Source organism: Pristis pectinata, chromosome 40 (assembly GCF_009764475.1).
Source record: "Pristis pectinata isolate sPriPec2 chromosome 40, sPriPec2.1.pri, whole genome shotgun sequence".
Classification (NCBI taxonomy): domain Eukaryota; kingdom Metazoa; phylum Chordata; class Chondrichthyes; order Rhinopristiformes; family Pristidae; genus Pristis; species Pristis pectinata.
The window spans coordinates 2,577,930-2,605,334 of NC_067443.1; the positions used below are offsets into that span (position 1 = coordinate 2,577,930).

Sequence of the window (27,405 nt, forward strand, 5' to 3'; positions counted from 1 at the left end):
AACCCTCCAGACCTCTCCCGTCCATGTATCCATCCAAACTTAAGAGTGAGCCCGCATTTACCACGTCAGATGGCAGCTCGTTCCACACTCCCACCACTCTCTGAGTGAAGGAGTTCCCCCTAAACCTTTCCCCTTTCACCCTAAAGCCACGTCCTCTTGTACTTGTCTCTCCTAATCTAGGTGGAAAGAGCCTACTCGCGTTTACTCTGTCTACACCCCTCATAATTTTGTAAACCTCCATCAAATCTCCCTCATTTTTCTGCGCTCCAAGGAATGAAGTCCTAATATGTTCAATCTTGCTCTGTAACTCAACTCCTGAAGACCCAGCAACATTCTAGTAAATCTCCTCTGCACTCTTTCAATCTCACTGATATCCTTCCTATAGTTAGGTGACCAGAACTGCACACAATACTCCAAATTTGGCCGCACCAATGTCTTATACAACCTCACCATAACATCCCAACTCCTATACTCAATACTTTGATTTATGAATGCCAGGATGCCAAAAGCCTTCTTTACAACCCTGTGACGCCACTTTCAGGGAATTATGTATCTGAACTCCCAGATCCCTTTGTTCCTCTGCTCTCCTCAGTGCCCTACCATTTACTGTGTATGTCCTACCTTGATTTGTCCCTCCAAAATGCAACACCTCACACTTGTCTGCATTTGAATTCCATCTGTCATTTTCTGGCCCATTTTTCCAGTTGGTCCAGATCCCTCTGCAAGCTTTGAAAGCCTTCCTCGCTGTCCACAACACCTCCAATCTTAGCGTCATCAGCTGAACTGCCCAGCGACGCTACCACTCACCGACACACTAGGGGCAATTTACAGTGGCCAATTCACCAGTTTTATTTCTCCGCAGGTGCTGTCTGATCTGCTATTTCCTGGTTTATTCCAACAAGTTGCGTTTTTACATTGCCACATGATCCCACTAGCTACAGCCATGTACTACTGAAGTCAGCCCTCCCCCAGTTTAAAGCCTTAACCCCAACCTCGTCCTTTTCCATGACTACCTGTCGGATCCGGCTATTTTCGAATCTGCAGGTTCTTTCAGGAGTCCAAGAATGAGTTTGAAACAACTTAGTGCTTCACAAAGTTTTATTGGAAAAGTTTGTCACGGAGCACATGGCACTAGCTTTACTACTAGGAGATGAGGAGAGACAAAAGGACTAAAGATGAGCTTGGGGGGGGGGGGTGTTGGGGGCCTGGGGGGGTGGGCCAGGTTGGGGGGGAAGAGAGCAAGAGAGAGATTAATAAAAAAAACGACACCTTTTACACCTGAGCTAACTCCTTAGTAACAATAGTCCGATCAGAAAACCAGCCAATGGGAAAACGCGTATTCACCTGATGGACAAACCAATAAGCTAGGAAGCGGGCATTCCTTGTGCAGCCACTTGAAGTGTATTAGACACTTTGCATGTTAAGAAAACTACTTAAAACAGTCAAATCCAGCATACCTTAAACCTTACCAAATTGTGGGCACTGATTGCAAAGGGTTCCTCCACAGAGACTTCCACCACGTGCCCATCCTCATTCCCCAAAATAAGCTCGAGTACAGCTCTCTCTCCAGTAGGACTCTTGACATCCCGATGGGCAGGCACGGTAGTGTAGCGGTTAACGTAACGCTTTACAGCGCCAGCGACCCGGGTTCAATTCCGGCCGCTGTCTGTAAGGAGTTTGTACGTTGTCCCCGTGTCTGCGTGGGTTTCCTCCGGGTGCTCCGGTTTCCTCCCACTTTCCAAAGACATACGGGTTAGGAAGTTGCGGGCGTGCTATGTTGTTCGCCGGAAGCGTGGCGACGCTTGTGGGCTGCCCCCCAGAACACTTTACACAAAAGATGCATTTCGCTGTGTGTTTCAATGTACATGAGGCTAATAATCTGTAAAAAAAAAACAACAACCCCTCCTGGATGCATTTAATAAATTCCACTCCATCTAGACAGACTCCTTACTCTAAGGCACTCCCAGTCGATATTGGGGAAAGCTAAAATCGCCCACTACAACAACTATTCGGAGGTCTATAGTATAATCCCATCAAAGTGATTGCCCCTTTTGTATTTCTAAATCCTACTGGATAGTTTAATTGGCCGATCTCTGCATGAGATTTTTTTTCCTCCCACATTCCAAAGACGTGCGGGTCGGTGGGTTAAATGGAAAACACTCTGATGCTGGAGGAACTCAGCAGGCCAGGCAGCATCCGTGGAGAAAAGCAGGTGGTCAACGTTTCGGGTCAGGACCCTTCCTGGCCTGCTGAGCTCCCCCAGCATCATGGTGTTTTTCATCTAGATTCCAGCATCTGCAGTCCTTTGTTTCTCTGGTGGCCCCTGTAAGTTACCCCCGAGTGTGTGGGTGAATCTGGCAGGAACGTAGGGAGAAAGTAGGATTGGTGTAAATGGGCACAATGGTCGGCACAGACCCGGTGGGCTGAAGGGCCTGTTTGTGTGCTGTATGATTCCGACTGCAAGTTATCTTTTTAAAAACTGAGGGTCTGTGTACCCTGTCAATATGTGTCCACGTGGTATCCTCCCCTTCCATCTATCACGAGGAACCTGTTGCTTCCTCTTGCAATGCCTTTTGAGCTGTGGTGGAGTTTAACTCGTACAGCACAGTACAGGCCCTTCGGCCCACAATGTTGTGCCGACATTTTATCCTGCTCTAAGATCTATCTAACCCTTCCCTCCCACATAGCTCCCCATTTCTCTATCATTCATGTGTCTAAGAGTCTCTTAAATGTCCCAAATGTATCTGCCCCCACAACCTCTGCCGGCAGTGTGTTCCACACACCCACCACTCTCTGTGTAAAAAAAAAACTTACCCCCGACATCCACCTTATACCTTCCTCCAATCACCTTAAAGTTATGCCCCCTCGCATTAGCCATTGTCGCCCTGGGAAAAAGTCTCTGACTGTCCACTGGATCTAAGCCTCTTATCATCTTGTACACCTCTATCAAGTCACCTCTCATCCTCCTTTTCTCCAAAGAGAAAAGCCCTAGCTCGCTCAACCTATCCTCATAAGACGTGCTCTCCAATCCAGGCAACATCCTGGTAAATCTCCTCTGCACCCTCTCTAAAGCTTCCACATCCTTCCTATAATGAGGCGACCAGAACTGAACACAAAACTCCAAGTGTGGTCTGACCAGAGTTCTATAGAGCTGCAACGTCACCTTGTGGCTCTTGAACTCAATACCCCGACTAATGAAGGCCAACGCTCCATACGCCTGTCACTATACGATGACACCAAAGTCAGTGGTGTAGTAGACAGTGAAGAAAATCATCAGAGATGACAACAGGATCTCGATCAACTGGGAAAGTAGCCCAAGGAATGGCTGATGGGATTTAACTTGGACAAGTGTGAAGTGGTCCATTTTGGCCAGTGAGTGGTAGAGCCCTGGATGGTGCTGTAGAGCAGACAGACCTAGGGCTACAGGTACACAGTTCCCTGAAAGGGTGGTGAAGAAGACGTATGGCATGCTTGCCTTCATCTGTCAGGACACAAACTAGAAACGTTGGGACATCTTGCGTCAGCTGTACAAGATGTTGGTGAGGCTGCAATTGGACTACTGTCTGCAGTTCCGGTCACCTATAGGAAAGATGATATTAAGCTGGAAAGGATACAGAAAAGGTTCACAAGGATGTTGCTTGAACTGGAGGGCTTAAGGATAGGCTGGGGCTTTTTTTTTTCTCTGGAGCATAGGAGGCTGAGGTATGGGATGATCACAAGGGGCATAGATATGGTTAATGGTCTTCCTCTCTGGGTAGGGGAGTCGAAAACTGGAGAATGTAGGCTTAAGGTGAGAGGGAAAAGAGGGGATCTGAGGGGCCAGCTTTTTTCACACAGAAGGTGTTGGGTACATGGAACGAGCTGCCAGAGATGGGCACAATTGTGCCATTTAAAAGGCATTTGGAGGGGTATATGGATAGGAAAGGTTTGGAGGGATACGGGACGCACCTTGGTCAGCATGGACGAGTTGGGCTGAAGGGCCTGCTTCTGTGCTGTATAGGACCTGACCTTGTCCAATTTGGAGATTCCAGCCTTTATTTGCAGCCTGGGTTACTGGAGAGAGTGGCGGGTTATGTGGTGTTTGAATTGTGGATGATGATAGGGGTAGAGTGAGTGACTAACTTCTCTTTTGTCCTCTTTCTCCAGAACCAGGATGCAGCAATTCACCTCAAGATATCGTTGTAAGTAACACTGTGTTCCTCCTCTTCCTTGTCTGGGCTGTCAGCTGTGACTTCTTTGCTTCAAACACTTCCCTCATCCCCTCCCTTCCAAAGTCAAAGTCAGAGTTTATTGTCACGTGCACGGGTGCAGTGAAAAACTTACCTGCAGCAGCATCACAGGCACATAGCATCAGATACGCAGCATGCACAAGAAAAAACATCAATTATACACAATTTTCTACAAGAAAGAACACAATTAGAACAAAAAAAAGTCCATTTTAGTACAAAGTGATCAAAGCGGTCCCGGTGTTGCTGTACTGAGGCAGTGATTAGGGTTGTGCCAGTGGGTTCAAGATCCGAATGGTTGAAGGGAAGTAGCTGTTCCTGAACCTGGTGGTGTGGGACTTCAAGCTCCTGTACCTCCTGCCCGATGGGAGCTGTGAGAAGATGGCATGGCCTGGATGGTGAGGGGATCTTTGATGATGGACGTTGCCTTCTCGAGGCAGCGCCTCCTGTAGATACTCCCGATGGTGGGGAGGGATGTCCCCGTGATGTGTTGGCCTGAGTCCACTACCCTCTGCAGCTTCTTGCGTTCCTGTGCATTCGAATTGCCGTCCCAGACCCTGATGCAACCAATCAGGACACTTTCAACAGTACGTCTGTAGAAGTTTGTTGGAGTGTTCGGTGACAAGCCCAACCTCCTTAACCTCCGGAGAAAGTAAAGACGCTGGCACGCCTTCCTTGTGATTGCATCTATGTGCTGGGCCCAGGACAGGCCGTCCGAGATGTTAACGCCCACAGATTTAAAGCAGCTGCTGACCCTCTCCACCACCGATTTTTTTAAAAAATTTTTCTTCCCCACCCCAAATGTAGACCGGCGCCTGTTCGCCCTCCTTCCCCATCCTGAAGTCAACGATCAGCTCTTTAGTTTTACTGACGCTGAGCGAAAGGTTGTTGCGGCTCTGCTCGGCGGGGTGTCTGATCTCGCTGGGGTACGCCGACTCCTCCCCGCCTGAGGGTTGTCGCAGGCCGTGCGGTCATCCATTGCAGTGAAGCAATGGTGCTATCCCTCAGCATCGAGGTGTGAACCGACTTGCAGCTCGCAGCACAGGGAGGCCATTCGCACCATCGTGCCCATGCTGGCCCACTCTGAGCCCGTTATTTTCTTGGCCCGTGTCCCCCCTCAACTAAATCATGAAGGAGTTGGAAAGGCATTTTTATTCAGTCATTTGCAGGTGCACTGTTGGCAAGGCCAGCTGTTATTGCCCATCCTTAATTGCCCTTGACGAGATGCCTACTGAGTCGCCACGGTCTGTCCGGTCCCCCTGCAGCGCTGCCAGGGAGAGAGTGCGCAGCGACAGTGAAGGGACGGCCGATCGTATTTCCAAGTCGGGATGGCGGAGGGGAACCTGCCGGGTGGTGGTGCTCCCCCTGCGCCCACTGCCCTTTGGCGCCGGGGAGAGGTGGCGTGTCCGGGAGGCGCCGTCGTAGTAGCCCCGGGTGAGGGACCACGGTATGTGCTGCAGACGGTGCGGCCACTGTGCTGGAGGCTGGGAGTGTTTATTGGTGGGGGGGGGAGGGTGGGTGGGGGGAAGCGGGCTGCTCTGTCCCGGGTGGTGTCGGGCTCCCCAAGAGCTGTTGGAGCCGCACTCACCCAGGGAGGTTGGGGGTGACCGTAGACTAAAGGCTGGTAATTAGCCGGATTGGATTTCCCCTGCTTTTTGTGATTGGGATCTGCCTGGGCAATATTTTCCCCCTTGTCCGGTAGATGCCAGTGTTCCACCTGTACCAGAACAGCTTGGTTAGATGCACTGCTAGTTCTGGAGTGGAATTGCAATTGGGTTTATTATTGTCACTATATGAGATGAGATCTCTTTATTAGTCACGTGTACATCGAAACACTCAGTGAAATGCATCTTTTGCGTAGTGTGTTCTGGGGGCAGCCCGCAAGTGTCGCCACGCTTCCAGCGCCAACATAGCACGCCCGCAACTTCCTAACCCGTACATCTTTGGAACGTGGGAGGAAACCGGAGCACCCGGAGGAAACCCACGCAGACACGGGGAGAACATACAAACTCCTTACAGACGGCAGCCGGAATTGAACCCTGGTCTCTGGCACTGTAATAGTGTCATGCTAACCACTACAGTACAGTTTAAAAAAAACTTTTGTCTGCGTGCCATCCAGACAGATCATTCCACACAGGAACACTGAGGTAGTAAAAATGAAAGCAGAATGCAGAACGTAGTTGCAGAGGAAGTGCAGTGCGGGTAGACAAACAAAGTGGAAGACAGGGCCGCAAGAGACTGCAGGTGCTGGAATCTGGAGCAGCACACACAAAACTCAGCGGGTCGGGCAGCATCTGTGGAGGCAGATGGACGGTGGGAGTGCAGGGGCCACGGCGAGGTAGATTGGCAGATCGAGACTCCTCAGTACGACAGCGGGGATCTGGTCTGGTCCCGTATCCCGCGCTCCCAAGCCATCAAGGTTCAACAGTCTTAACGTCACCTCAGCGTCCGGTCTCGCTGGACGCCGCACTGGTGATGAGGTTCAAGTGTTGGCGCCCAAGCCTCCTAACATAGAACAGTACAGCGCAATACAGGCCCTTCAGCCCACAATGTTGTGCCGAGCTTTGAACCTCGCCTAAGACTATCTAAACCCTTCCTCCCACATATCCCTCTATTTTAAATTCCTCCATATGCTTATCCAGTAATCTCTTGAATTTGACCAATGTACCTGCCTCCACCACCGCCCCAGGCAGCACATTCCATGCCCCAACCACTCTCTGGGTAAAAAAATCTCCCTCTGATAACTCCCTTGAACTTCCCACCCATTAATTTAAAGCCATGCCCTCTTGTATTGAGCATTGGTGCCCTGGGAAAGAGGCGCTGGCTGTCCACTCTATCTATTCCTCTCAATATTTTGTACACCTCTATCATGTCTCCTCTCATCCTCCTTCTCTCCAAAGAGTAAAGCCCTAGCTCCCTCAGTCTCTCCTCATATAATGCATACTCTCTAAACCAGGCAGTATCCTGGTAAGTCTCCTCTGCACCCTTTCCAACGCTTCCACATCCTTCCTATAATGAGGCGACCAGAACTGGACACAGTACTCCGTGTGGTGTAACCAGAGTTACCTCGCGGCTCTTAAACTCAATCCCACAATTTATGAAAGCTAACATCCCATAAGCTTTCTTAACTACCCTATCCACCTGTGAGGCAACTTTCAGGGATATGTAGATATGAACCCCCAGATCCCTCTGCTCTTCCACACTGCCCAGAATCCTGTCATTAACTTTGTACTCCGCCTTGAAGTTTGTCCTTCCAAAGTGTACCACCTCACACTTCTCTGGATTGAACTCCATCTGCCACTTCTCAGCCCAGCTCTGCATCCTATCAATGTTCCTCTGCAATCTTCGACAGTCATCCACACTATCCACCACACCACCAACCTTTGTGTCGTCTGCAAACTTGCCAACCACCCCCTCATCCAAGGCATTAATAAAAATCAGGAAAAGTAGAGGTCCCAGAACCGATCCTTGTGGGACACAGCTAGTCACAGCCCTCCAATCTGAGTGCATTCCCTCCACCGCAACCCCCAATGAGGTGACCAGAACTGGACACAGTACTCTAAGTGTGGTCTAACACCTTGCGTAACCCTGGTCCACACCGCCTCCCCCCCACCCCAAAAGACATGACACCCCGAGCCACTTTGCCTGCCCTCTCCCCGGGACCGACTCTCACTCTTGTGCCCTCCAGGCCGTTCGACAACGCCTCCAGGAACTTCGGCTACAACCCTAGGCCAGCGAGGAGCGAGGGCATCCGCAGGCCGGTGAGCAAGACCACGCTGCTGCAGGCGCGGCGGAACTCGGCGCCTCCGCCAGCATCGAAAGACGTGAGTGTACCCCGTGAAGGCCGCTGCGGGGGCAGTGAGGCGGGATGCATGCTGGGAGGTCCGATTGTGTGGGTGGGTCAGTGTTTGGACCAGATAACCTTATGACTAATGGAAACGGGACATCACAAGACAAGGTAGGCCATTCGGCCCATCGAGTCTGCTCCGGCTATTCTCCCATCTAGCCCCAATTCCCGGCCTTTTCGTCATATCCCTCGATACCCTGACTAATTAGATACCTATCAATCTCCTCCTTAAAACCCCCCAGTGATTGGGCCTCCACAGCTGTATGTGGCAACGAATTCCATAAATCCACAACCCTCTGGCTGAAGAAACTTCTCTGCATCTCTGTTTTAAATGGGAACCCTCTAATTCTAAGACATGGCTTAGAATTCATGGCTCTAATTCATGGCTCAGTCTGTGCCCTCTTGTCCTGGACTCACCCACCAAGGGAAACAACTTAGCCACATCTCCTCTGTCCAATCCTTTCAACATTCGAAATGTTTCTATGAGGTCCCCTCTCATTCTTCTATACTCCAATGAATACAGTCCAAGATCCGACAAACGCTCCTTGTATGTAAGCCCTTTCATTCCTGGAATCATCCTCATAAATTTTCTCTGAATCCTCTCCAACATCAGCACATCCTTGCTAAGATAAGGGGCTCAAAACTGCACACAGTATTCCTGCAGACATTCACACAGTAGAATCAGACAGCGCAATCTTTGACAAAGTCCTGCATGGGAGGCTAGTCCAGAAGGTTAAGTCGCTTGGCATTCAGGATGAAATAGCCAATTGGATTGGACTTTGACTTAGCGGGAGAAGCCAGGGGGTGGTAGTAGATGGTTGCCTCTCTGATTGGAGGCCTGTGACCGTGGTGTGCTGCAGGGATTGGTGCTGGGCCAGTTGTTGCTTATCATATATATTAATGATTTAGATGATAGTATGGTAAACTGGATCAGCAACTTTGCAGATGACACCAAGATTGGGGGCGTAGTGGACGGCGAGGAAGGCTATCAAAGCTTGCAAAGTGATCTGGACCAGCTGGGAAAATGGGCTGAGAAACAGCAGATGGAATTTAATGCAGACACGTGTGAGGTGATGCACCTTGGGAGGACAAACCAGGGTAGGACTTACACAGTGAATGGTAGGGCACTGAGGTGTGCTGTAGAACAAAGGGACCTGGGAATACTGATCCATAATTCCTCGAAAGTGGCATCACAGGTAGATAGGGTCGTAAAGAGAGCTTTTGGCTCATTGGCCTTCATAAATCAGGGCACTGTGTACAGGAGTTGGGATGTTTTGTTGAAGTTGTATAAGATGTTGGTGAGGCCAAACTTAAGAATATTGTGTGCAGTTCTGGTCACCTACCTACAGGAAAGATATCAATAAGCTTGAAAGAGTGCAGAGAAAATTTACACGGATGTTGCCTGATCTTGAGGACCTGAGTTATAGGGAAAGTTTAGGACTTTATTCCCTGGAGTGCAGGAGAATGAGGGGAAATCTTATAGAAGTGTACAAAATTATGAGGTGTATAGATAGGGTGAATGCATGCAGGCTTTGTGAGACTAGAACTAGAGGGTGAAAGATGATATATTTGTGGAATCTGAGGGAGAACCACCTCACTCAGAGGGTGGTGCGAGGGTGGAACGAGCTGCCAGCGGAAGCGGTAGATGTGGTTTCAATTGTAAAACATTTAAGAGAAGTTTGGATAGGTACATGGACGGGAGAGGTATGGAGGGACATGGTCTGGGTGCAGGTAGATGGGACTAGGCAGAAAACCAGGCCGGCATGGACTAGATGGGCCGAAGGGCCTGTTTCTTTGCTGTAGTGCTCTATGACTCACTTCTGCCCACCCCGTCCATTCCGACCACGACGCTTATCTCCACTAATCCCATTTGCCTGCATTAGGCCCATATTAGGCTAATATTAGGCTACACCTTCCCCACCCACTGTCCTTTTAAAGATAATTTCATCTGCCTCCACCACCTCCTTCGACAGCTCTTTCCAGATATTCACCGCTTTCTGTGCGTGGGAGAAACCTGCCCCTCGGGTCTCCTTTAAATGTCTCCCCTCTTACCTTAAACCTGTGCCCTCTGGTTCTAGACTTCCCTGCCCTGGGGAAGAAGACACTTATTTATCCCACTTATGCACCATTCAGCAGGTCAGGCAGCTTCTGTGGAGATGGGGAGAAGCTGAGTTGACGTTTCAAGTTGAAGACCCCCCCTCGTTAGAACTTAAAACTCTTCCCAAGAAATAATGGGGGTCTCCTATCCGAAGAGTTAACCGTTTCTCTCTCTGCAGACTTCCCAAGATCTGCAAGCTTTTCTTTTTCGTATTTTTAGTTCCTGGAGTGGGTTGAGGTTAGTTAATATAAACCTTGATATCAACGCTGAAACAGTATTAGGCCGTGCCACCGAAGTGGAGAGAGAAACTGTTGACGTTTTGTGTCAAGAACCTTTCCTGAGAACTGGGAACTCTGCCCATTTCTAATGAAGGGTCTCACACCTGAAGCATTCCCCCTGCTTCTTGTTCCGCAGATGCTGCCTGACCTGCTGAGTGTTTCCAGCATTTTCTGTATTAGAACATAGAACACTACGGCACAGTACAGGCCCTTCGGCCCATGATGTTGTGCCGACATTTTATCCTGCTTTAAGATCTATCTAACCCTTCCCTCCCACATAGTTCTCCATTTCTCTATCATTCATGTGTCTAAGAGTCCCTTAAATGTCCCTAATGTATCTGGCCCCACAGCCTCTGCAGGCAGTGCGTTCCACGCACCCACCACTCTCTGTGTAAAAGAAAAACGTACCCTTGACATCCCCCTCCAACCACCTTAGATTTATGCCCCTCGTGTTAGCCATAAACGGAGAAGAAAAGATGAGAAAATGTAACAATTTATTTTTATTTAATCAGCACTGCTAATGAGTGACCACCTGCAGGAAGGGACGCCACAGTTTTGGTTGTTCCCTTTCCGGACATTGCAGGAATATCAATGTCCTCCCATTCAGTGAGATCATGGCTGATACGTGACCTAACTCCAAATACCTGCATTTTTCCTTAATACCTTTGATTAACATAATTATGTCAATCTCAGATTTAAAAGGAACATCTGACCGAGCACCAATTGCCGTATAAAGAAGGGAGTTCCAAGCTTTTACTGCCTTCATAGCTGCCTTTAACTATAGGACTGTTTCGCCCTAGTCCTGGACTCCCCCAGTCATAACTTGCTCCAAGCACAAATACATCCTCCTGCCCACAATCTGTATTATAGATATAACTATATATGTTAAAGTTATTAGATGTAATGGATAAATTAGGTGGCCTAGGAGTTCACTAGGAAAGGGCAATAGAGAAGTTTATTACCTGAGGTTAGGGTAGAAGCCAAGCTTGGTCAAGGTGATGATCAAGTGCTAGAAAATGGGAGTGGTATAAGGTACTTGATGGCACGTTTGGACGTGGTGGGCGGAAGTGCCTGCTCCTTGCTTTAAGACTCTCTGACTCTGTATGCAGTAAGGACAGACTCATGTTACACTGAATCGAGACCATTGTGCATCCACGTACAGAGTTTGCTGAGTACACGATAGAAAGCAATGATGGTATTTATTTTTTTTCCTTTGGTAGTATTTCTTTTTATTTCCCAGGGCCCATTTTTTCTTTGCATTTACCAGAATGATTAGAACATGGAACGCAGAACAGTACAGCACAGGAACAGGCCCTTCGGCCCACTGTGTCTGTGCCGACCATGATGCCAATCCAAACTAATCCCACCTGCCTGCACGTGGTCCGTATCCCTCCATTCCCTGCCTGTTCATGTGCCTTCTAAGTGCTTTCTAAACGTTGCTATCGTAACTGCTTCCCTTCCCCAGCAGTGCATTATATCACTCTCTGTGTATAAAAGAAAATTTGCTTTGCAAATCTCCTGTTAACATAGAACAGAATAGCACAGGAACAGGCCCTTCAACCCACAACGTGATGCCAAATTAAACCAATCCCTTCTGCCTGTATGTAACCAAATCCATCCATTCCCTGCGTCTACCCAAAGCCTCTTAAACGTCTCTATCTGCTTTCACCACCACCCTTGGCAGCCCGTTCCAGGCACCCACCACTCTGTTTTGGAAAAAAAAATGTGTCCGACTCTCCAGAGAAAACAACCCAACCTCTCCTGATAGCTGATACTCTCTAATCCAGGCAGCGTCCTGGTAAGTCTACTCTGCACCCTCTCCACACCCTTCCTATAATGGGGCGACCAGAACTGCACACAATAAAGGCGAATTGCCCCACAAAGTCAACGCACGCCTCGGGCATTAGTCACCGTCACTAAAACTTAACCTACTTCAGTGATAAAGAGAAAAAGGGGAGCAGCAAATACTCGCCAGGTCAGGCAGCATCTGAGGGGAGGGAGAGAGAAGCGATTGCCGTTTTGGAAGTGAGAATTAGACCATCAGACACGAGCAGAACCGGGCCGTTCGGCCCGTCGAGTCTGCTCCGCCATTCAATCCCAGCTGATCTGTTATTCTCCCGCCTTCTCCTTGTAACCTTCAACGCCCTGTCTAATCAAGAGCCCACCAACCTCTGCTTTCCATTGGCTGTCTGTGGCAATTCCAGCCAATCTAAGTCGCAGAGAGGCAAGGGGGAGGGGGCCACTCCTCTCTTTTCCCCCCTCCCCATGTGACCAGAGAGGGAGACGTACTCCAGCCTTAGTGTTGCCTAGTCTTTGACATGCCACTAAAACTTCTCCCTGAGCAATCGGGGAGAAGTTGAGGACCTGTTGCTAAATTGTGGCGAGAGGGACAAGAGTCGTAGAGGACGGATTCAGGCCCTTCGGCCCGACTGGTCCATGCCGACCCACCTGAGGCAGTCCCATTTGCCAGTGTTTGGCCCGTGTCCCCCTAAACCTTTCCTCTCCTTGTACCCGTCCAACGCACAAAGGAGCTGGAGGAATCGGCGGGTCAGGCAGCTTCTGAGGAGGGAAGCGGACAGTCGGGGCCCAAAATGTTGACTCGCTATCTCCCTCCACGGATGCTGCCTGACCTGCTGAGTTCCTCCAGCTCCTTTTGTGTGTCGCTCCAGATCCCAGCATCTCTTGTGCCTCCGTGTAACCGTCCAAGCGTCTTTTAAACGGGAGATCTTTTATTGCACCTCCCTCCTGCCTTGTAATGGTTGGATGAGTTGGTATAGAGTACTGGTATTGGTTTATTATTGTCACTTGTACCGAGGTACAGTGAAAAACTTGTCTTGCAGATTGATTGTACAGGTCAATTCATTACACAGTGCAGTTATATTGGGTTAGTACAGAGTGCATTGATGTAGTACAAGTAAAAACAATAACAGTACAGAGTAAAGTGTCACAGCTACAGAGAAATTGCAGTGCAATAAGGTGCAAGGTCACAACAAGGTAGATCGTGAGGTCAGAGTCCATCTCATCGTGTAAGGGAACCGTTCAATAGTCTTATCACAGTGGGGTAGAAGCTGTCCTTGAGCCTGGTGGTACGTGCCCTCAGGCTCCTGTATCTTCTGCCTGATGGGAGAGGGGAGAAGAGAGAATGACCCAGGTGGGCGGGGTCTTTGATTATGCTGGCTGCTTTGCCAAGGCAGCGAGAGGTAAAGACAGAGTCCAATGAGGGGAGGCTGGTGTCCGTGATGCACTGGGCTGTGTCCACAACTCTCTGCGGTTTCTTGCGGTCCTGGGCAGAGCAGTTGCCGTACCAAGCTGCGGTACATCCAGATAGGATGCTTTCTATGGTGCATTGATAAAAATTGGTGAGAGTCAACGGGGTCATGCCAAATTTCTTTAGCCTCCTGAGGAAGTAGAGGCACTGGTGAGCATTGTATCTCCGACCTACAGCCCACCAGCAGTGGATTGCGTGTGTCTTGGATGGTGTGAACGAGATTCGTTCTTTTTCAATCTTTTTATTGAATTTCAAATTAATTAAAATTAATATACAAAACAATGATTATACACGGTGCGGAGAGATCGGGATAACAGTCATAACAGCTATTATATACACGCACAGGGAGTAAAAAAATATAATCTGAATCTCCCAATCTCTTGCTAAGTGAGCGTGATACAAAAAAAATTGAAAGATTTAATTATATGAAAAGAGTATCAAAAAAAATAATAGCCAAAGCAAACCAAAAAACTTCCAAACAAAAAACTGTCCTGCTATTTCTTCGGTTTAGAAAAAAACATTATTATGTCGTTAGCTCCGCTCCTCTGTACTCAAAGGTTATTGAAAGGGATTTGAAAAAGTTCAGCTTATATCATATGGAAATAGAGATTCTTATCTGAAGTAGTGCGATTTGCAGTTGTTGGTTAGTGTTTTCTGCTGTAGTTGTGTAGGTAAAATATCTCTGCGTAGTTTTTTCTTTCTTGTGTCAGTTGTTGTAGTTTTGACACTGGATGTCAGTTTTGTAGTGCTTTTAGAGAATAAACCAGTGTATTCCAACAAAAAAAAGCAGAGAAGACCCCCCCCCCCCCCCCAACCAAAGCAGGGACCTCTCCCACTACTGTTCGGGAGGTCCCGCAATGGTGAGGGGAAGGCTGCTAAACAAACTTTCGCGTATAAAAGTTGGGACGTTACGTTGCAACTTTACAAAGCACCGGTCAGACTGCACTTGGAGCACTGTGTGCACACTACAGTGAGGATGTGGTTGCGCTGGAGGGAGTGCAGAGGAGATTCCCCCAGGTAACAGTGCCTGGATTGGAGGACTTCACTTACGGGAGACAGATCAGAACAGGGTGGGACTGTTTTCCCTGGAGCGAAGGAGGGGAAAGGGGCTTGGGGAACCTGATGGAGGTGCGTACAACTTAACAAGAGGTGTGGACGAGGTGGACTACCCTCTTGTTTTTGATACCCCTGCTGTGGGGAAAAAGACTGACAAGAGGTTTAAGGTGAGAGGAAGGAGTCTTAAAAGGGGATGTGAGAGGAGTGAGTGGTACAAAACTACACAGAGAGGGTGATATCTGGAATGTGCTGTCAGAGGAGGTGGTTGAATCAGATCCAGTCACTGCGTTTAAGGGGCATTCAGACAGACAGTTAAATAGAACAGTATTCGGCCCATGATACCTGTGCTGGGCTTGATGCCGAATAGGCAAGGCACAGATGGTATTGGTTTATTATTGTCACTTGTACCGAGGTCCAGTGAAAAACTTGCCTTGCGTACCGATCGTACAGGTCAATTCATTACACAGTGCAGTTACATTGGGTTAGTACAGAGTGCATTGAGGTAGTACAGGTAAAAACAATAACAGTACAGAGTAAAGTGTCACAGCTGCAGAGAAAGTGCAGTACAATAAGGTGCAAGGTCACAACAAGGTAGATCGTGAGGTCAGAGCCCATCTCATTGTGTAAGGGAACCGTTCATGGATGTGGGTATACTCAAAATATTGAGTATAGGAGTTGGGATGTTATGGTGAGGTTGTATAAGACATTGGTGAGGCCAGATTTGGAGTATTGTGCGCAGTTCTGGTCACCTAACTATAGGAAGGATATCAGTGAGATTGAAAGAGTGCAGAGGAGATTTACTAGAATGTTGCCGGGTCTTCAGGAGTTGAGTTACAGGGAAAGATTGAATAGCTTAGGACTTGATCAAATCTCCCCTCATTCTTCTGCGCTCCAAGGAATAGAGGTTTACAAAATTGAGGGGTATAGACAGAGTTAATGCGAGTAGGCTCTCTCCACCTAGATTAGGAGAGAGAAGTACGAGAGGACATGGCCTTAGGGTGAAAGGGGAAAGGTTTAGGGGGAACTTCTTCACTCAGAGAATGGTGGGAATGTGGAACGAGCTGCCATCTGATGTGGTAAATGCGGGCTCACTCTTGAGTTTTAAGAATAAATTGGATAGATACATGGACAGAAGAGGTCTGGAGGGTTATGGACTGGGTGCAGGTCGATGGGACTAGGGGAACAAAATTTCAGCACAGACTAGAAGGGCCAAATGGCTTATTTTCTGTGCTGTAGTGTTCTATGGTTCTATGGACCTGATGAGGGCAAATGAGATTAGTGTAGGTGGTGGTGGTGAGGGTGAGCATGAATGCGGTGGGCTGAAGGGCCTGTTGCCACGCCTCTAAGCTCCTCCCCTTCGCCGTCCCGCACAGGAGGTGATGACGTTGTCGAGCAGCTCGGACAGCGAGATGGACACAGGCACCCAGACCAGCGGCAGCCGGCGGCAGGGCGCGGCTCAGGCCCCGGCCGCCTGTAACGACAGCGATGACGTCCAGACCATCTCCTCCGGCTCCGAGGACAGCGGGGGCAAGAAGGATGAGGGGGACCCAAAGAACGCAGGTGAGGGTGCGCCCACCCCGCCCGCCCGCGTTAGCGCCGGTGGCTCGTGCGGGACGGCCTGTCGGACGCAGTAGGGCACTGTCCTGCATGGGGGAGATGGGACGAGTGGTTGGAGCTGAGGGGCACGTACCTGAGGTGTATGGGATCATCGGAGGCATAGATGGGGTAGATAGTGGGGAGACCTCCCTCCCTCGCCCCCTCCCACATCCCAGAGGGCGTAGGTCTAGGGTACAAGGGTTATACTGCACAGAAACGGGCCTTCGGCCCACCAAGTCTGTGCTAACCATCAACCATGCGGTTTTTACACCGATTTTACTCTCCCCATATTTCTGTCAACTTCCCACCCGCCCCCCACCCAACCGGATTCTACCCCTCACCCACACACACTGGGGGGCAGTTCACAGTGGCTGATTAACCCACCAATCCCGCACGTCATTGGGACATGCAAGGGAACGTGCAAACTCCACAAACAGGGAGAACGTGCAAACTATACACACAGACTCTCTCTTGCTCTCGCTCTCGCTCTCGCTCTCTCACACACACACTCTCCGCACGTGCGCGCGCACACACAGCTGAAGGCCAGGATCAAATCCGGATCTCTGGAGCCATGAGGCACTGACTGTACCCGTTGCGCCATTCCCATCCACAGTAGGTAATTGGTCTATTATTGTCGCATGAGATCTCTTTATTAGTCACATGTACATCGAAACACACAGTGAAGTGCGGCTTTTGCATAGTTGGAATCAGGAACGCACTGCCTGAGAGGTGGAGGAGGCAGAGACCCTCACCACATCCGGACGAGCACTTGAATCATCAAGGCAGAGACCAAGTGCTGCTAAATGAGATTAGTGTGGATGGGTACTTGATGGTCAGCATGGACAAGTTGGGCCGAAGAGCCTGTTCCCATGACTCCATTCAGCACACTGGCTGATGTTATCAGGATTGGAGAAGAGCTTGATTGAACGAGCCAGCTTCATAGTCTGCCTTCAGAGGAGAGGTTGAGGGAGGGAATTCTGGAGCTCGGGGCCCAGGCAGCTGCAGACACGAGACTGGAATCAGAGGAGCACAGGGAAGGCGAGCTCAGAGACTGCAGCAGGTTACTGAGGTGGGAAGGAAGGGAGACCACAAGGGGTTGCCAGCTGAGGGTGAACATTTAGAATGAAGGCAAGCCTGCTTGGAACAGAGACCCAAGAGAGACTGCAGATGTGATGGAGGGCCTCAAAACGTCGACTTTTCATTTCCCCGGATAGATGCTGCCTGACCTGCTGAGTTCCTCCAGCGTTTTGTATGCATTGAAAGCCAGCGCGGGACCTGTGTAAGTCAGTGAGCACGGGGGTGATGCCACACTGAAGGACTAGACAGCAAGGTATCACAGTTCGGCTGCTTCCTCCCTCCTCTGTGCCTGTCCGTCTATTTGAAAATGCTGGGGACACCTAGCAGCATCTAAGGAGAGGGTAACAAGAGACTGCCGATGCTGGAATCTAGAGCAACACACAAAAAGCTAGAGGAACTCAGCGGGTCGGGCAGCGTCCGTGGAGGGAAGAGGACGGTCGACGTTTCGGCTCGAGACCCTTCATCTGGACTGAAGGAGTAGAGGGGAGACAGCTGGTATAAAGAGGGGAAGGGGGCGGCAGGTGATGGGTGGATCCAGGCGAGGAAGGGCGACGGGCAGATGGAGGAGGGGAGAGTGGAGAGAGCGACGGAGGCTGGGAGGTGACAGAGGGCTGCAGTCAGAGGAGGGAAGGGTGGCGATAACGACAGAGGCTGTTAGACACGCGAATACGGAGGGATGTGGACCATGTGCAGGCAAAAGAGAGTTTAATCTGGCATGGTGGTCGGCACAGACATCGTGGGCCGAAGGGCCTGTTCCTCTGCTGTACAGAAAAACACAGTGATGCTGGAGGAACTCAGCAGTCCTTTTGTTTCTCTGCTGTGCTGTTCTGTGTCCTGAGGGTGGCAGGTGGAGGCAACAAAGGGCTGCAGACGACGGGATCTGACGGGTAAGGAAGGTGGAACATGGTTTGAATCTGAGGGTGGGGTGGAAGTTAGCAGTGAACATAGAACGTAGAACACCACAGCACAGTACAGGCCCTTCGGCCCACAATGTTGTGCCGACCTATATAAACCTACCCCACGATCAATCTAACCTTTCCCTCCCACACAGCCCAGGACCCTCCATTTTTCTTACATCCATGTGCCTATCCCGGAGTCTTTTAAATGTCCCTATTGCTCTTAAATGTCCCTATTCTATCAGCCTCTGCCACCAACCCTGGCAGTGCATTCCAGGCACCCACCACTGTGTTTCTTAAAAAAAAAACCTACCTTTGACATCCCCCCCTGAACTTTCCTCCACTCATCTTAAACAGATGGTATTAGCTATTGCCACTCTGGGTGGAAAAAGGGTGCTGGCTGTCCACTCTATGCCTCTCATAATCTTATACCCCTCTGTCAAGTTGACAAAATTAAGATTTCTTTATTGGTCACATGTACATCGAAACACACAGAGAAGTGCATCTTTTGCGTAGAGTGTTCTGGGGGCAGCCCGCAAGTGTCGCCACACTTCCAGTGCCAACATAGCATGCCCACGACTTCCTAACCCGTACACCTTTGGAATTTGGGAGGAAACCAGAGCACCCGGAGGAAACCCACGCAGACACAGGGGTAGAACATACAAACTCCTTACAGGCAGCGGCCGGAATTGAACCTGGGTCGCTGGCACTGTAATAGCGTTATGCTAACCACAAGTTCCTCACGGGTGCGGGAGTCCGCACCAATGCAGTTGTTGATGTCGCAGAGAAAGTTCAAGTTTATTGTCATGGCCGCACACACCCAGGGTATAAACGCCATGAAAATTAGCTTTTGGCAGCAGCAGCTCAGTTCATTACAAACATAAGTTAATGTGAACTGAAATAAGTTTGCATAACTTACGCGACAAACATTGGTGCAAGTTGAAGGAGATATTGACCAAGGTAGTGGGGAAGAAGCTGTTGTTGAATCTTGAGGTATTGGTTTATGATTGTCACTTGTACCGAGCTACAGTGAAAAACTTGTCTTACATACCGATCGTACAGGTCAATTCATTACACAGTGCAGTTACATTGGCGTAGTACAGAGTGCATTGAGGTAGTACAGGTAAAAACAATAACAGTACAGAGTAAAGTGTCACAGCTACAGGGAAAGTGCAGTGCAAATAAGGTGCAAGGTCACAACAAGGTAGATCGTGAGGTCAGAGTCCATCTCATCGTATAAGGGAACCGTTCAATAGTCTTATCACGGTGGGGTAGAAGCTGTCCTTAAGTCTGGTGGTACGTGCCCTCAGGCTCCTGTATCTTCTAGCCGATGGAAGAGGAGAGAAGAGAGAATGACCCGGGTGGGTGGGGTCTTTGATTATGCTGGCTGCTTCACCAAGACAACGAGAGATAGAGAGTCCAATGAGGGGAGGCTGGTGTCCGTGATGTGCTGGGCAGTGTCCACAACTCTCTGCAGTTTCTTGCGGTCCTGGGCAGAGCAGTTGCCGTACCAAGCAATGAAAGATCCAGATAGGATGCTTTCTATGGTGCATTGATAAAAGTTGGTGAGTGTCAAAGGGGACATACTGAATTTCTTTGTGGGTCTTCAGGCTCCTGTACCTCCTGCTTGATGGCAGCATCAAGCAGAGTTGGACTGGGTGGTGCCAGAGCAGGTTTGGAACACAGACCAAAAGGCAGGCCTAGGTAGCGCCTCGGAGTTGAGGGCAGGATGGAAGCTAGCAGCGAAGCTGAGGAAAGAAATCCTCAGCTGTTTGGGGCCGTAGCCCCTTCACCCAAGTCGGGGGCACCTCGGTCATTCCCCTGCAGTGAGAGACGCTGCCCTAACCCACGTCTGCACCTCCCCCCCCCCCCTCCCCCCCGCAGATGGTGCCAACAAGCGGCAAGTGGCAGTCAAGTCAACCCGGGGCTTCGCCCTCAAGTCGACGCACGGGATCGCGGTGAAGGCGTCGAACATGGAGAAGGGAGAAGGGGGTGCCGGCCGCAAGAGCACCAGGCAGTTCTACGACGGCGAGGAGTCTTGCTACATCATCGACGCGAAGCTGGAGGGGAACCTGGGCCGCTACCTCAACGTAAGTCCGCAGGGCCGGTGGTGAGGGAGGGGGGCAGCTACAAGGGGAGGGTGTGCAATGACCACCACGCACCAGAACATCCCTTTTCTTTAACAAGTTTATTATAAGTACTGCAACACTACAACAAGTCACCACAAACTACAACAGTAACTAGACTTGGTACATTGGTTTATTATTGTCACTTGTACCGAGGTACGGTGATGGAAGCTGTCCTTAAGCCTGGTGATACGTGCTTTCAGGCTTTTGTATCTTCTGCCTGATCGGAGGGGGGAGAAGAGAGAATGTCCAGGGTGGGAGGGGTCTTTGATTATGTCGGCTGCTTTACCGAGGCAGCGGGAAGTATAGACAGAGTCCACGGAGGGGAGGCTGGTTTCCGTGACGCGCTGGGCTGTGTCCACAACTCTCTGCGGTTTCTTGCAGTCACAGGCAAAGCAGTTGTCGTATCAAGCTGTGATGCATCCGGATAGGATGCTTTCTATGGTGCATCGATAAAAATCGGTGAGGGTCAACGGGGTCATGCCGAATCTCTTTAGCCTCCTGAGGAAGTAGAGGCGCTGGTGAGGTACAGCTTGGGCAGAGCCCTCGGCTGCCCGCCTCCGTAACCCACAGACAGCTACTCCACCCCAGGAGCAAGGCAACCAGGGTGTCCCCCTCCCAATCCACCTCCCCGCACTGGATGACCACATTATCAAGAGGGTGGGGCTAAAATGCCTCCAGAAGGGAAGGAGCAGCCCCTTCAGATACCAGAGCAGCCCTGGGATTCAGTTGTTCAGAGGTGTCTGATGTCAAACCCCAGGGTGTAGTAGGGTGTGCGTGATGAATTGAGGCTCAGAAACCAGCAGCTCCTTATAAATTCCCAGGGGAAGGAGTCTGGACAGAGGTAAATTGGTTTATTATTGTCACATGTACCAAACTACAGTGGAAAAACTGCCATCCATACAGATCATTTCATCACATCAGTACATCGAGGTAGTACAAGGGAAAAGCAATAACAGAATACAGAATAAAGTGTTACACTTACCGAGAAAGTGCAGTGCAGGCAGACAATAAGGTGCAAGGGCCACGACGAGGTAGATTGTGAGGTCAAGAGTCCATCTTATCATTCAATAGTCTTATAACAGCGGGCTAGAAGCTGTCCTTGAGCCTGGTGCTTCAGGCTTTTGTATCTTCTGCCCGATGGGGGAGGGTTGAAGAGAGGATGCCAGGGATGGGAGGGGTCTTTGATTAGGTTGGCTGCTTTACTGAGGCAGTGGGAAGTGTAGACAGAGGTAGTAAATTGGTAAACTGCCATCAGTGCTCAAAGGAAGAGGTGGGTGAACTTTTCCTTGCAGCAGACATGTGCGGCATGGTGGTGCAGCGGGTAGAGCCGCTGCCTCACAGTCCCGGAGACCCGGGTTCGATCCCAACTTCCGGTGCTGTGTGTGTGTGGGGTTTGCATGCTCTCCCCCTGACCATGTGGGTTTCCCCTGAGGGCTCCAGTTCCCTCCCACATCGTGTGGGGTGTGGGTTAATCAGCTGCTGTAAATCGCCCTCCCCTGGCGCGTGGGTGAGGGAGAAATTGGTGGGTAGAATAAAATGGGATCAATGTAAATGGGTGGTTGGTGGTTAGCACAGACTCAATAGGCGGAAGGGCCTGCGTTTCTTTGCCTTGGTGACCCTGTCCAACCAGAAGTGGTGTGACATCCCGGTTTAAAGTCGCTCCCACTACCCCAGGGGAGTGGGACAGAGCCGGCCCAGGGTGGCGGTGTGATTGGGGGGAAGGGGGTGGCGGGGGGGGGGGGGGTGTGGGGGTAAGCTCCTGTTCTCTGACCCTGAACCCTACCCTCTCTGACCTTACAGCACAGCTGCAGCCCCAACCTCTTCGTGCAGAATGTGTTCGTGGACACGCATGACCTCCGCTTCCCCTGGGTGGCGTTCTTCGCCAGCAAGTAAGTCCCGCACGGGGACCCGGTTGACCGCTGGGGCAGGCGCCGTCTGCCTCAGAGAGCGCTGGGAGGGAGGGGGATGGTCCTCGGAGCCACGCCGAACTTTACCCCACAGTGAGACTGGGGTTGAAAGGGTTAAATGCGGATGGGGTTGGTTATACAGCAGGGAGGAGTGGATGGGGGAGGATACGGGGGTGGTGGGGGGAAGCCCCACTTTAAAATTTAGGAGGGGGGGCTGGTGTGAAGAGACTCATCTGCACACCAAGATGGGGGTGGGGGGTGGAATTGGGTACGTGCATGGTTTTACACCTGTGCCTGCACCTCGCGGGCTCCTGAGGTTTCGCTCGGGGATCTGAGACGGGTGGGATGGAATGGGTCGGAAGGGCCAAGTGGCCTGGGGTTGGGATGCCAGGAGCGAGCCACTGCCAGCGGCGGGGTGAGCGCGGGGGAGACCCCTTGGAAGGCAGGATGGCTGAGTGTCCCCTTCTTCCGCAGGAGGATCCGCGCTGGGACGGAGCTGACCTGGGACTACAACTACGAGGTGGGCAGCGTGGAGGGCAAGCAGCTGCTCTGCTGCTGTGGCTCTACAGAATGCAGGGGGCGGCTGCTGTAGGCACCCCCGCCCCACCTCCTGCCAACAAGCGAGGTGCCCCCTTACCCCAGCCAAACACACCCCCCTCTCTCCCACCCACCGCCACCTCACCTCCCCACCAGGCTGTGGAGTGACCCGCCGCACCCCTCCCCCCAATACTCCCGCGTTCCCTGTCGGGATCCTCAGATGCTCTGGAGAGGCCCCCCCCCCCCAGGTGAACAATGGGGAGTGCGCGGGGAAAGCCCGAGCAGCCCTGGAGGTCCCCTTCCTCCCACCCCGATCTTGAGGGTTCCAAGGAAGGAACAAGCTGCCTCCTGGGGATCAGCGATCTGCCCCACCCACACAGCTGTGACACGCACACACACACACCCAGCCCTAAAACAAGAGCCGGGGGTGTCTCCCCGCAGTCCTGGCTTTTGGGGGGGGGGTACACCTGCCCTTCTGAAGGGGTCTCTGTTACTCCTTCCTCCCCACACCCGGTGTCGGCTGGGCCACCTAAAGCCCTCATACTCCCCTTCCTCCCCCACCCCCCACCCACAGGACTCTGGAGCGGCCTGTCCCACTGTTGCCACCTCCCTCCGAGGAACAAAGGCAACGGCCTCTGTTTAACATGTGAGTGTGTGTCATCCATCCCCAGGCCCCTGTGATCGGTCGTGGGAGGTGCCTGCTGCCACCTCATCAACACCTTCTGCCGCCACCCTGTCCCCTCGACCCGAACCTCGTCCCGGGAGCGACTGACTCCCGGCACGTCCTCCCCACTCCCGGCTCGAAGCCGAGCGCCTCCAGGGAGACTGCCCGCGCCGTATCGCAAATCTGCTGAGGTTCACAGCTCTCCACAGCAGGCTTGCCCCCGCCCCCAAACCCCACCCCTCCCCCACCACCTCGTGTACATGTCACTGAATAAAACCACACAATCCATTCTCTTTTTTATTTAAAACCACTCGTCTTTGTGCCTTCATACCTGAGCACACTGCCATACGATCCTTGTGCAGACTTTTATTTATTTTATTTCAAAAGTAGACTGTATTCATGATAAAAGGAAGAAACAGTGAAAAACAAAACCTTAACATTCATGGTTGTTACAGTCGGTAGTGTAAACGTCAAAGAAAAAAGACAAGCATAGCACTATTGCCCCTGAGGTGATTTCCCCCTTTCATTGTTCGAGGGGTTTCCTCAGCCCCTCAACGTGCAGTAACAGAAGGACCCTAGACTGTGATCCGTCCCCACATAACCTTAGCATTGGCTGCACCCAGCTTCAGTGCGTCCCTCAGCACAGACCCCTGTGCCAGTCAGCAGTGTTCCCTCATTGGATATCTTGCTGTGCTGGGAGACCAACAAGTTTTGGGTGGACCAAAGGGCATCCTTCACCGAGTTGATGATCTTCCAGCAGCAGTTGATGTCTGTCTCGGTGTGTGTGTCCCCGGGAACAGCCCAGAGATGAGAGAGTCCTCTGGCACGCAGCTGTTGGGGATGAACTGGGACACGGACCCTCGCATCCGTCTCCGCACAGTCTGCAAAGAGGTGGGCAGCACGCGTTGGGAGTGACGTGTCGTCTGTAGAGGAAAGCTCTGACTAGGAGGGCACCTCTCACCGCCAGCCAAGTGAGGTCTTGGTGCTTGTTGGTCAGATCTGGCGATAGGCATTCTGCCTTGTGGTTTGGACCATTTGCTCCAGGAACAACCCCACAGAATCCAGTGTCCCTGTCCTGCAGTACGTTCTGCGCTGACCACTGCCTGATGGACTTGTGGTCAAAGGTGTTTGCTCGGAAGAACTCTTCCACAAAGGACGGGTAGTGCAGCAACGTCCAGCTGACTGGGGCGTTGGGCGGTAGAGGGGCTGGGCCCATCCTCCACAACACAAGGGACAGGTGGAACCTCAGCACGTGGTGACACTTGGTGCCCACCTACTTGGGGTCCACACACCCACTGATACGGCCACACATGAAGGTGGGCAACGTCAGGTACACTCTTGCCCCCATTCTCAGGGCACTTGTGCAGCGTGACCCATCGGACCCCCCCCCCACCCCCGGGGATGACATCCCTGGTGATTGCTGAGGCAGGGGAGTGAGGAACAGGCCCCACCTCCACCAAGTACAGCAGCCCTGAGAGCACATCGCACCTGATGACCGAGTTCTTCCCAGTTATTGACAGAGAGCACCGTTTCCACAGACCCAATTTTTGTTTGACCTTCCCAATAGACTCCGGCCTATCCTTGTTACGCACCTCAGCCCCTCCGAACCAGATTCCCTGGTGCCTTCGGGTAGTCGGACCTGACGGTGAAGGGGATGTTGGATCGGCCAGGTCAGTTACCGAAGAGCACGGCCTCGCTCTTCCTGTGGTTGCCTCTGGCCCCCCCCCCGGTGCCAACTCGATGCTGAGCGATCTGCAAACTGACCATGGATCCGAGCAGAAGACGGCGCCATCATCCGTGTACAGGGAGGTTTAGCTTTGTGTGCCCCCACTGTCTGGCAAAGGCAACCCTCTTATGCTCTCGTCGTTGCTGATGGATTCGGCCAAGGGTTCTCTGCAGCACACAGATGAGGCAGACTCGGTGTTTAACACTGCAGTAAGCCAGTAGCGTGGTCCTACAGTTGCTCACTTGTTGGAGATCAGGTGAGCTGTTCTACATTTCGATGAGGGCGCATTCCAGCAGGAAGCACGAGCCAATAGGAGCAGCCGTACACCATTCGGACCCTCGCAGCCCACCCTGCCGTTCAGTATGACCACGGTCAAAGACTGGAGCAGGATTCGCCCCCCTCAACGCCTCAGCAGGGGAGGCTTTCACCCAATACAGGAGGTGCTGTCGGAGTAACCCGAGCGAGGGACCGCGGTGCGTTTTGTTGACGGTGTGCACTGTGGCAGGGGGTGCCGATCGAGCGGGCTGCTTTGTCCCGGGTGGTGTCGAGCTTCCCAACAGTCGTCGGAGCTGCCCTCACCCAGGGAAGTGGGGAGCGTCCCATCACGCAGTCTGTAATTAAACCGGTGCCTTGTCTCTGCGGCGGAGGAAGAGGAACTTGACTGGCTGATGAATCACGGGCTTTATTCCTGGGTCTTGGGGCATCCTGACTGCAGGATGATCAAGTCGTTGTCATACAGCATGGAAACAGGCCCAACGGGTCCACGCTGACCAAGAATCACATCTCAGCCAGTCCCATTTGCCCATGTTCGGCCCGTATCCCTCTAAACCTTTCCCATCCGTGTACCTGCCTCATCCACTCCCTCTGGCAGCTCGTTCCATATACAGACTGCCCTGTGGGGGGAGAAGTTGCCCCTCAAGTTCCTATTACATCTCTCCCCTCTCACCTTAAACCTGTGCCCTCTAGTTCTCGATTCCCCAACCCTGGGGAAGAGACTGTGCACATTCACCCTATCGATGCCCCTTATGATCTTAGACACCTCTATAAGGTTACCCCTCAGTCTCCCACGCTCCGAGGAATAAATCCCAACCTGCTCAACCTCTCTCCGTAACGTCTTGTACAAGTGGACTAGTCCTGCTGCTGGTTTTCTGTTCTTTCCCAGTGAAGGGTGGGGGTGGGGAAACACAAGTCAGTTTGCACACAGCAAGATCCCACAAGCAGCACCTGTGAAGAGCCAGACTGATAACTTGAGAAAAATAACTGGTCTGTAATTAAACCGGTGCCTCATCACTGCAGCGGCGGAAGGACTTGACTGGCTGATGAATCACGGGCTTTATTCCTGGGTCTCAGGGCATCCTGACACAGGATGATGTTTACAGTTGTACAAGACTGCACCTAGAGCACTCTGTACAGTTTTGTTCTCTGTTATTAGGGAAGATGCCATTAAGCTGGAAAGAGTGCAGAGTAGATTTACGAGGATGTTGCCAGTTCTCAAGGGACTGGAGAGAGGTTGAGCAGGTTGGGATTTATTCTTTGGACCGTAGGCGACTGAGGGGTGACCTTATGGAGGTGTATAAACTCATGAGGGGGCATCGATAGGGTGAATGTACACTGTCTTTTCCCCCAGGGGTGGGGAATCAAGAACTAGAGGGCACAGGTTTAAGGTGAGAGGGGGAGAGATTTAATAGGAACCAGAGGAGCAACTTCTTCACCCAGAGGGTGGTCCTAATGTGGAACGAGCTGCCAGAGGAAGTGGGTGAGGTAGGAACATTAAAAGACACAGGTACACGGATAGGAAAGGTCAGGTGGGAGCATTTGGGGATATCTCCACCAGCACCAGTCATCAGACACACTCAAGAAAGGGGTGGGGGGGGAGGGGAGACGGAAATGAGGGAAACATGGGGGGGGGGGGAAACAGAAACAAGGGAAATGGATACAGGGAGATGGGAAACATGAGGGAGAAATGCAGGGAACGGGGAAAACACAGAAATGAGGGAATGGGGAATACAGATACAAGGGTACAGGGGAACAAATGGGGAGGGTCTATTGCCAGTCCCGGTGAAGGAGCAGTGGTGTCTCACACACACAGCTACACCTCAG

At 51.4% G+C, this 27,405-nt stretch overlaps 1 protein-coding gene across 1 annotated transcript in view; it reads left to right on the top strand.

Moving 5' to 3' along the window:
- The window catches only part of setdb1b (SET domain bifurcated histone lysine methyltransferase 1b), a 108,791-nt gene extending 84,919 nt beyond the window's left edge, over positions 1-23,872 (top strand). Inside the window, exons 17-22 of the mRNA XM_052045939.1 lie at positions 4,147-4,181; positions 7,915-8,050; positions 16,147-16,333; positions 20,227-20,432; positions 22,272-22,360; positions 22,853-23,872. Of these exons, the coding sequence (XP_051901899.1) occupies positions 4,147-4,181; positions 7,915-8,050; positions 16,147-16,333; positions 20,227-20,432; positions 22,272-22,360; positions 22,853-22,970 (771 nt within the window). The 3' untranslated portion in view covers positions 22,971-23,872. The remainder of the gene's footprint in view (positions 1-4,146; positions 4,182-7,914; positions 8,051-16,146; positions 16,334-20,226; positions 20,433-22,271; positions 22,361-22,852) is intronic.
- Positions 23,873-27,405: the final 3,533 nt, after the last annotated feature.